Source organism: Neomonachus schauinslandi, chromosome 7 (assembly GCF_002201575.2).
Source record: "Neomonachus schauinslandi chromosome 7, ASM220157v2, whole genome shotgun sequence".
Taxonomy (NCBI): domain Eukaryota; kingdom Metazoa; phylum Chordata; class Mammalia; order Carnivora; family Phocidae; genus Neomonachus; species Neomonachus schauinslandi.
Genome location: NC_058409.1, coordinates 27,407,326 through 27,417,765, shown reverse-complemented (window position 1 = coordinate 27,417,765; position 10,440 = coordinate 27,407,326). Strand labels below are relative to the sequence as shown.

The window sequence follows — 10,440 nt, the reverse complement described above, 5'->3', positions numbered from 1 at the left end:
GACACCTTCCAGGATGGAGACCCCCAAAATTCGGACCTGAAAACCCAGAGCAGTAGAAGAACAGGTCGGATTTCTGTGGCCTCAGCACAAAATGGCAATGCTAATGCAGTTTCCAATTTAGGTTTTAAAATGCCACTTAAAGGACAGCTTCAGTTCTCTCACTTAAAACTTTTTTTAAATAATCACATTTCCTCATGAATCAGGCCGTGGGCATATCTGTCCTTCCGTCCCTCTCAGGAACTGACAGAACAAAAAGGATATTTTCTCAGATTTTTTTCATAACCAGTTGCTGCTTCTTTGGTTGGGAGGCTATTCCTGCTCCTCCCCCACATCCGTGGTCCCTTCTGCCCGGCGGGGGGGGGGGCCTCTGGATCGGTCAGGACCCAGCTGCTCCCCTGTGGGGGCAGACGGCACCCCCAGGGGCAGAAGTGCAGTGACGACCAGGACAGAAGAAAGAGCCATTCCCCAGACACTGGCCAAGGGGCAGTTTGGGAGCAGGGGTGACCGGCTAGAGGGAGGAGCTTACCCAAAATTAAAATGATCAGGACCCCTAACACTTTTATAGGAAAGAAACCAAGTTGTTTAAAACAAACAAACCTTGGGAAAAAAAGAAAACGTAATTTCAAACCCTGAAGGAATATGATCCCAAATTTTGTAAATTTGGATTTTTCTCCCTCTTTCTAGTCAAGGATGGAAACCCTTCCCTATATTTTAAGTATAGGTGGGGGGAAGGGCATGAAAATGGAATGTTGTCGGAAGGCTGTCTCTCCTTATCCCACCTTCCCATTAACTTAAAAAAGTGACTTGAGGATTTGTGCCCATGAAGACAGGGTCTGCGGACGGCCCAGACCTACTGCCGGGGGCGCAGACCAGTTGTCAGGGACCCCAGCAAGAGCCTTCTCTAGAGGACGGGCTTTGCCGGCTTGGCCTGGTCTTTGGGGAGGGAGGTGAATAGGGAAGGGGTACCTGTCCTTGCAGGGTCAGGACTAATCCCCTAAGATGGGAGTCGGGCTTCTAACTGTCCACCCAGGACTCAGCTCAGCGGCAGGATCAGAGGCAGAGCTCAAGCCTGTGCCTGCTGCAGCTCCCCGACCTGGCCCAGCTCCCCAAAGCCTACTCAGAGTGCTCACTCTAGAGGCAGCTAAGAGAAGGATGTAGTGATGACAGGAGCTGGTGACACCCCTTCCTGCTGGTAGATCCCCCGCCACAGAGCTTCCCCAATCCCCCCATGGGTCGGGCTGCAGGCCACCTGGGCCATTCCCTATACCTCCCAGGTAGAGGTCCAGCCATACCTGAACCCTCAGAAGGTTGAGCCCAATGGCCTTTCCCAGTCCTTCCTCTGGGGCAGGCCCTCTGCCTCTCCTATTTCCCCTACCCCAGACATCAGGCAGCCCTGACACCGCTGGAAGCAGAACCAGTCCCCCTCAGTTTGTCTGTTCTTGGGGAATGCTCGACCTCACCAATCTCGGTCAGCAAGCATGGAAACACCCCTTCCCACGGCCTCAAACATTGTGGAGCCAGCGTCTCACTTACCAAGGCCTCAAAGGCGCTACATCTACTGGCCAGGCCTTCATCTGAGCTCTAAAGGACTCTGGGTAGAAACAATACTGGAGGCTGACAAACAGGAATGTTCTAGAACAACCCACCAGACTGAAGGGAGGAACATAATGCGAGCCCAAGTGCTGATGTGGCACGTTCCAACCTTTCTGCCATCGATGTCATGTCAAATTCCTAGCAGGGGAGGGAAGAGTAGAATTCTAAATTGCTCCTGCTCATCTCCAGGATGACTTTTATTTCCTTCTTTACCCTTGTCTATATTTTCCAGATAAGGACCAAATACTATTATTATAACCAGTATAAAAATAAGAGGAAAAGGGTTGCACTTTAAAAAGGTCGGTGGGAGGCACTGTAAGTTGCTGACTCAGGCAGTGACCTGAAGGTGATCTGGGCTCGTGCTGGCAGGGGAGCATAGCCGGGAAGGATGGAGGTGGGTTTACCGTGAGGTCAACAAAGCTTGAGCTTGTGGGCCCCAGCTCATGTTCACCTGGTCCGGCGTTTCTGTATATTTGCAAAGGTAAGGCATTTTATCAGGTGAGACTACTGTCTTCCCCTACAACTCTCCCCCGCCCCGCTACCCCCTGGTCATTCCCAAGAACATGCCCACCACCCACTCTCTGGGCTCCCTGGTGCAGGGTCAGGGGTGGGGGACACCCTGCTGAGGTGTTCCTAAACACCTGGTAGCAGGCAACGTGGCTACAGAAGGGAACTGAGGAAGTCTGACTGTTCCCCCACGTTTTGGATCTTTGTCAGCTTTTTACAATCTGTAATTTATTTAGATTCTGTTTCTCTTTCTAGATAAATACTCACTTGAAAACCGAATTTTGTGGTGTTATTCTCCAAGAGGGCCCCTCAGATGCACAAGGGCCGCACGAAACCTTGCTCTGCCCCTGAGGACGGACTGCAGAGGGACGAGGGAGGGCATGAGGCTGCTGTAACGTCAGAGTCTGGCAGTGGGGCTCTGTCCCCCGGGGCAGGAGCAGTCCAGATGGAAATGCCAACGGCGAGGAGAGAGAGAGAGAGAGAGAGAGAAGACCCAGCCACGACACACAGCCCGGGGTCCTCGCGGACCTTACAGTGCAGGCCACAGACACAAAGCCCTGGCCATGGGGGGAGGGTGGGGGAGACCCTGGGCTCTGACCTTGGCCCAGACTCGTGGACGAAAACCCAAGGGCATGACTATCAGCCCTGGAAGACTCTGAATGTGTGGCCTGCCATCTAAGCCAACTGTCAACAGCTGGATACCACCTGGGTCACACCCACCCAGGAAGGAGGAAGGGTTAGCCTGGGCCAGGGCTAGCAGAGGGGGCTTCTGAGGAGAGGTGAGTCTTGCTGGGACTTCAACCCCTGGCATCTGCCCCTGCCTCCCGGCCTCCATAACCCTCTGCAAAAGGCCACCAGCCCAGCCTGGGGAAGGGGAAAAGGGACTCTACTCTTGGCCACCCACAGAGCCCAACCTACCCACAGCTGCACACATCCTGCCTGACAGACGACCCCTGGCCTGGCCGAGACAGTTTAAGTCAGAGGCTCTCCCTGCCAAGCCCTTCCTTCCCCTCTGTTCTCACGAGCCCCAGGCTGCACTGCGATCAGTAAGCCCTCCTGCCTACCTTGCCTTCTGCACCTTTGATCCACCACAGGCATTTCTGCCAGTAAATCTCTGGCTCCTGCTTCTTGGTGGACCCAAACTGACACAGGGCCCAAATGGATTTTTCTTCTTGCCATAAGCAGAATAATTAAAGGGAGACTAGAAGCCAATAATTCTTGCATAGTGTGATTCCACTTGATGTTTAATGCTTTACCAATGAGCTATCTAAAATACTACTGCATCTCACCTGATGGATGCACACTCAATCTTAGGAAAAACAATCCTAGAAAAGAACCACCTCTTCCTGAATGAGTTCTTGTGCCCTGGTGTCACCACCAAGTTCCAGATCTTTCCATGAAGTAGTTCTCCCTTAATGCCACAGATGGGACAGGTTGCAGGGGCCTCCTAATTGGCTGAACAGACCTTCTGCCTCACCTTGCTGCCTGTCTCTACTTCTGGTGCCCAATCTCTCCCCAAGTGTAACCTCACGAGCCGGGCACCCCCTCACCTGGAAATACAAGGGCAGGACCAGAGGACCCAGCCAGAGTCCCAGGGGCCCCTGAGCCTGGCTACTGATTGCAAACACCAGCCCTGTTCCAAGCTCTGGCTGCCCCTTTTGGTACATGCTGGCTCTATCCCAGCTTTGGCCTACCTCCCATTCTTGGCCAGAAGGGTGGCCTGCTCCTTAGCATGCAGCGACCCCATTCATGACTCCACACCAGCCACACTGGTTGTCCTTTCCAGAAAAGTCTCAGTGATCCAGCTCAGGGGGCAGCAACTGGTCACCATTGGTCTCAGCAGCTTTGGAGGCTTTGTGTCTCTGTGGCCTGCTTAGCTAGAGGCCACACAGCTAAAGGGACTCAGAGAGGCATTTGAGGTCACATGTTGTTGGAACCAAAGAGAAGGGTATCAAGGCACTACGCAGTGAGACTTTGTCCAAAAACTGGTACCCCCAGGGTCATCCCATCACCAGAGTCAGAGCCACCCACCACCTGTAGACCAAGTTTACTTATACCTGCTTCCAGGTGTCTCCAGACCCAGCCCCAGCCAGCCCCATAAATCTTGTCACTGACTCTCTCCATCCCACCCTCTGATCCAGCAAGAGAAGCTGCAGGCCCATGGCATCAGAGGACTGCGGTAGAGACACCCTTTCTGGGAGAAGGGTGTCCGTGAGCACCCCCCTTGCAGCTGGCCTCACGCTCACACCCCATCCTCTACCCAGGTATCCCGCGCCACAGACCAGTCCCTCACAAGGTCCAGCCTGATCATTCCCCAAGCCCACTACTGCCTGTTTCCTCCTTGGGAACAAACACTGCATTTCAGAGCTGGGCTTAGCCTACTTGCTATTTGGTTCTTAAAATGCTTATTCTAAAATGCAACCTTAAGTCACCAGCCACTGTGGTTGCTGAAGCCATCTGTAAAAAACAAAAACAAAAACAAAAAAACACAAAAACCCACTAAACCACTGGTGGGGGCCCTGGTTAAAATGAAGAGGTCTGCAAGCAAGGGCAGCATCCACACTCACAGAGAAGCCCGCCCCAGCAATCAGTGCACGACGCACACGGAAAACCACTCCAGCGGTAGCGAACCCCTGACCGCAACATTTCACCCTCGACCTGCACCCCAGCCTCTTGGTGACACGGAGCCGTTTAACAATAATTCCCCTTGCTTGCAGGAGAAACAGAAATAGCTTCACCCAGCTCCATAGGCCGCGCAGCACAATTTATGTGATCCTGGGGCTCTAATGCTCCTAGGCTCCCCAGTTTCCATTAAGCAGCTGCCAAATGGCCCGCGTGGCAGGAGAGACACCCTTGCCTGGCCTGCGTGTCCCTCCACAGACAGGCCAGCAGGGAGGGAGCACGCGTCGCTGCTCAGCAACCACGTAATGGGGAAGAGGGCGCTCTGGGGTCCTGGCCCTGTGACCCCTGCCTGTCAAAGCCAACTCAGAGCCCCTTTATAATCTTTTCCAAGACTTAAATGTACGAGTACACAAAGCTCCCTTAATGGAAGGTCGCTCTGGCTTGTGTAACAAGCTGTGTAAACTTCATCTCTGCATTCACTCAGCACTGGCCTTGTTTACTTTCCTGCCCGGGCACGTTCGGGGAACGTGACTGCCCTCCTAGGGTTCCGAACATCTTTTGGAAAAGAAACAGTGCCCTCCCTGCTTCGAGACCAAAAGACCCCCAAAAAAGGGCAAGATCCCTCTCCAACTTGACCAAAACACCAAGCAGTTGGACCACATGCTCTTTGGTGAGTTGCTCATGAGAAGCAGCTGCTGGAGACGGAGCCGGACAAGTACACGCTGCAGAATCTTGGCTCCCTTGCATCCTGACCCAGCTGTGTGGGCCTTGGCAAGTGACACCACTCCGAGAGGCTGCAGCTTCCTCCTTGGGGAAAGAGAGGACACAGCAGTGCCTATCTCCCAGGTCCCTGCGAGAAGAAAGACCATGCTGAGGCCCAAGCTGGAGCTTGGCCTGTGGGAAGAGGTCTGTGAGTGGCAGCCACCAGCACTGCTCTGCCCTTGGAGGCGGTCATGGTCGTGTTGAAGGGCATGGCCTCTGGAGCCTTGGCTGCCTAGGTTCCAGCCTCAGCTCTGCCACTCACAGGCTATAAGCCCTTGCATGGGTCACTTCTGCCAAACGCAATCTGATGCTATGGGAGCGGGAGCTGCAGGGAAGGAAGAGGAGTGCCAGGGACCCCAGGTTTAGGGATTTCCCCGCCCCCGTTCATGAGCAATGGCACTGCAGGGACCCTGCATCCCTACCCAAACCTCTGCAGACTCCCCGGCTCCATGCCCACTTCCTGGATGCTTACAGCATGTTTCCAGAGCACGACCAGAAATCACTTACCATAATCCCTCATTTTATAGCCCAAAGGGCTGGAGCCCGCCCCAGATTCCACTGAGGACCTCCCAGCTGAGCTGCGCCCTCTTCCTGCCTTCACCTAGTATTCTTACCTGATCTCATGGGTCAGGAAGAGATGAGGTAGAGAGAGTAGGGCTATGTTACTCCCCAGACAGAGCAAAGAGGAAACCCCAGGCAAAATCCCAAACCCAGCTACTCAAGCCCTACCATTCAAGGCTCACCCAGACCCAGGGAACCACGACAGCAGTGGCTTCGTCTGGACAAAATCTCTTCCATCCAGTCCGCATGCTGAGCCTCCCCCAGGCTCCAGGTGTCCAAGAGGAAGCCTGCTCTGATTTCACATAATGTCCCCCGGGATCCTGCTGGCTGAAAAGAATGCCATCCAAAATAGGTCAGGCCTTCAGAGAACGAGACTACCTCCCCGCATTCAAGCGGCCCCCTCCCATGGCTACCGCATCACTCTGTGTGGTGGCTGTCTTGTGCTAATACGGGTAAGCCTTGCTCCTCTCAGAGCCAGCTTCCCCCCCTTGGAAAATGAGGGGTTGGCCGAACCATCAGCCAGGCCTCGGGGCTCAGCGTCCTATGCCCTAGAAGCACCTCAGGCGGCTCCCCAGAACCAAGGTGGGTAGATGAGGCCGTGCTGCATCCTGCCAGGTCCTGCTGTCCGCACCAGGGAGGGCCCCTCAGCCCATCCTTTCCAAGAGGAAAGCACCGCCAAGAGCCTGCGGAACAGGAGGCCTCACTCGGCAAGCAGGCGAACATTCTGGAGAGTCAGGCCTTGGACCCCAACTTCAATGTTAGACAAAGAGGTTGCAGAGGTGTTTGTCCTGGGCTGAGACGGATGTGTGGGAATGAGCTTTGGCCAAGATTGGCCTGCCTACCTCGGTTGTTCACATTAGGCTTGTGGCCAGGTGTGGTGAGGGCAAGGGGGAAGAACTAACTTGGCTCTCCTCCTGCTCATTCAGCCAGGGCTCACCAAACTCTCCCCATGCGCTGCACCCCAGGACGGGCTGAGAGACACAGCTCTGAACGTGGCTGCCCCTGTAGGGATCTCAGACAAGTGACCGGGCAACAGAATGGAGACTACAGTGAGGGGTGAGGTATCTAGGGTGCCAAGCGGAAGGAGGCACGCTCAGCGCTGACTATGCACATGTAGGACATGGAAGGCTGCGGGGGGCTCCATAGTTTCCTGCCCTGGGCTTCTCAGCCGCTGCCCCCCAGCTCTGGCCAGGGCAGACAGTGACGGCCCTGGGAGGACAGTGCTCCCGGAGAGGTGCAGGGGCTCTGGCATCCCAGGCAGCAGTACCTAGTCCATCTGGGGGGCTTAGACAGTTTCTCAAACGAACGGAGGAATTTGGACCAGGAGAAACCCTCAGTCCCACTGACGGCTCACCTCTGTTCTGGCCACCCAGCCTTTGCCAGGGCTGGTGAGGTCAGGTGGGCCATCACCACCCTCACACGCCCCTCCTGCCCCCACCCAGAGCTGAGTAAATGAGCTCACAGTGGGGGAAGGACATGCACCCTCAGGGCACAGCTAGAGAAGGGCCTGGGCTCCCCGGGGGGCGCCCCGCCCCCCCCCCCCCCCCCCCCCCGCTGCCCCCCCACCCCCACCCCAGAGGCAGTGTGCCCTGCCTGCGCTACCCAGCAGCCAGTGGGGCAACAGGCCAACCCGGCTCCACCGGAGGGGGAATATCAAGGAGGGGAATGGAAGCAGGTGTCCACGTCCAGCTGAGCCTTGCCTCCGAGTCGGTCTGCTGTCCACTACTGTCTCTGTTTTGCCTATGTCTCTGATCACAGGTCTGTAACCATTTCTTTGTCCGTCAGTCTTTCTGTGACCCTGTTTTTCCTCCCTCCCTCTCTCTCGGTGTCCCTCTGGCCTTAAGTGATGTGAGGCCAGGCCAGGGCAGTCGCCGCGTGTCCTCCGTCGCCCCATTGGTTGGCAGCCGCTCCCCGGGGGGGGGCAGCCGCTGTCAGTCCCGCCCCACACCCCCCACACCCCCCCGCCGGGGACCTGAGCGCGCTCGGAGCCGCCTCGGAGCGCAGTCTCTTGTCTCAAGACAGGAGCGCAGCAGCCAAAGCGAGTGGGGACAGGCTCGCCGCACACCAGGCGTCTGAACAGGGACTGTCGGCTGCAGGACTGCCTGCGCTGAGACGCAGCGGCCGCGGCGGCGCCGGAGGACTCCCCGCCACCCGCCCTCGGTGCACCTGGCGTCCCGGCGCTGAGCAGGCACCCGAACTGCGGCCGCACTCGCCGGGCACCTCTCGCCGCCGCTGAAGCCGAGGGGAGCCCCGAGCCCGGAGCTGACCGGAGCTGGGGGCTGGAGCCCAGAGCGCGGCTCCAAACCCGCGAGCCGGGTGATTGGCACGGCGGGGGACGACGCCAGGACCCAGGGAAAGCCTGAGGGTCAAGCGCGCGGGGCCGTCCAGCTCCGAGCCCCGGGGCCCGCCGCCCCGCGGGGACGGCAGCTGAGCGCGGAGGCGAGGGAGCGGCGCGGCCCGGGCTGACCCGAAGGCACCGGCCCCCGGTGAGGTGCGCGCAGCAGGGCGGGAGGGGCGCGCCATGGAGGCGCCGGGCGGCGCAGGGCTGCCCGACACCGAGTGAGGCGGTCCGGCCGGGGTCGGCGGGCCATGTACGGAGACGTGTTCAACGCCACGGCCGGCCCCGAGGCGGCTGGAGGCGGCGCGCTGGCCCTTGCGGCCACGGTGAAGGCAGAGGGCGCTTTGCCGCTGGAGCTGGCCACGGCGCGCGGCATGCGGGACGGCGCGGCCACAAAGCCCGACCTGCCCACCTACCTGCTGCTCTTCTTCCTGCTGCTGCTGTCCGTGGCGCTCGTCGTCCTCTTCATCGGCTGCCAGCTGCGCCACTCGGCCTTCGCCGCGCTACCCCACGACCGTTCGCTGCGCGACGCCCGCGCGCCCTGGAAGTCGCGGCCGGTGTAGCGGCGGGGTGAGTCGGGGCCGGCAGACGCAGTGTCCCCGTCTCACCGCCGGCCGCCGGGAGCAGCCGGGCCGCAGGAGCCCAGCGCCGGGGGTCGCCCCTGGGAACGCCGCGCGCTGACCCAAAGACCCTTTACGACCTCGAGCGGCCCCCGGGGCGGAAAGGGAGTCGCGGGCGTTCGCAGGCTGCGCAGGGTCGCGCGCGACCCTAGCTGCGCGCGCTACCACGGTTCCGATCCCCTGGCGGAGTCTCTCTGCCCCCCGGACAGCGGGTCTAGCCGGGGAGTCTTCCTGAGAGACGGCGAGCCAGCCCGGACGCAGGAGCCTTCCCCGCCGCCCGCCGACTCCCTTGCTTTGCACAAGGAAGGGGCAGGCACGGCTGGGCGGGCGCGGAACTAGCACGGAGCTGCCTGTCCGGACTCCCTGGACCCCTGGCTGTCTTCCCGCAGCTGCTACCGCCGCTTCCTCGCCCCCGGGGCCCCCCCCCCCCCCCGAATCCGAGCGTGAACTCAGCCGGACTTGGAAATGATGCCTTTTGGGGGCTGCGTCCCCCGGGGGAAGCGAGGGGATGCCGAGTTTCAGTAGGTCCCGCCTGGGTCCAAGGGCTCAGTTTTCTCTGCGGGCACGGGGGGAGAGGCACAGGGTCGCACCGGCAGCACCCCGTGGTCGGGGATCCGCGTCCCTCACTCTACAATAAAACCTCACCGAATTAGACCCAGTGCTGAGAACGCTCTGCTCTTTGGTTGCGCCACTTTGGAAAGGGGGATTAGGGCCGGGCGAGCGACACTTGAGCTCTTGACCCAGGTCAGTCTTAATGATACTTCCTCCTCTCCAGCTTTTCCCCAGCCTCTGTCAGTTCCTTGTTCTGGGAAGTGTTTTCAGGGCCGGTCTCAAAGAGGAACTGCTGCCTCATCTGCTAAAAAAAATTCCCCCTGAAGTCTCCATAGAGTCCTTCCTCCAGGCACTTCTTCCACCTGGGCCTGAACCCTCCCAAGAGCCAGTTCCAGACCAGAACCATCTGGTGATGGAAGGACCTGAAGGTCCAGCGATGGGACCAATGGCTCAGCACTTCTTCCCAAAGTAGGCAGAAGCCAGCTCTGGAGAGCACAGGGGAGAAAGCAGTACATGAGTAAAGCCAGCTATGAGGGGATGATTATAGAGAAACTGAGAGGGAATAAACAAAGATTTGTGATAACCTTGACCATTTTCAAAGTTAACCTAATTCTAGGGAGTCTACTTTGTGGGAGTTTAAAATAGTTTCAGGAGTTACCTCGCTCAGTGGGGCACTAGAGCTTAGAGAATGTGTGACTAAAAAAAGATGTGGTAGATTATTTAATTCAGTAGTACCAAACCATCTGTGGGGTCACTCAGCTTTTGAGAATCTGAAGAATGCTAGGATGTTGCATCAGGCAAAATGCAGACAGACACACAATTCTGCAAATCTTTTGTAAGGGATGCCTAAGGACCCAAGCTCAGGTGGAGGGGGGGCAGGGGGGG

At 58.0% G+C, this 10,440-nt stretch overlaps 1 protein-coding gene across 1 annotated transcript; it reads left to right on the top strand.

The window, feature by feature from the left end:
* The first annotated feature begins 8,634 nt into the window (after nt 1–8,634).
* SMIM32 (small integral membrane protein 32) lies at nt 8,635–8,946 on the top strand. The gene has a single exon (XM_044917158.1). It carries the CDS (start codon nt 8,635–8,637, stop codon nt 8,944–8,946), a length of 312 nt encoding a protein of 103 aa, XP_044773093.1.
* Nucleotides 8,947–10,440: the final 1,494 nt, after the last annotated feature.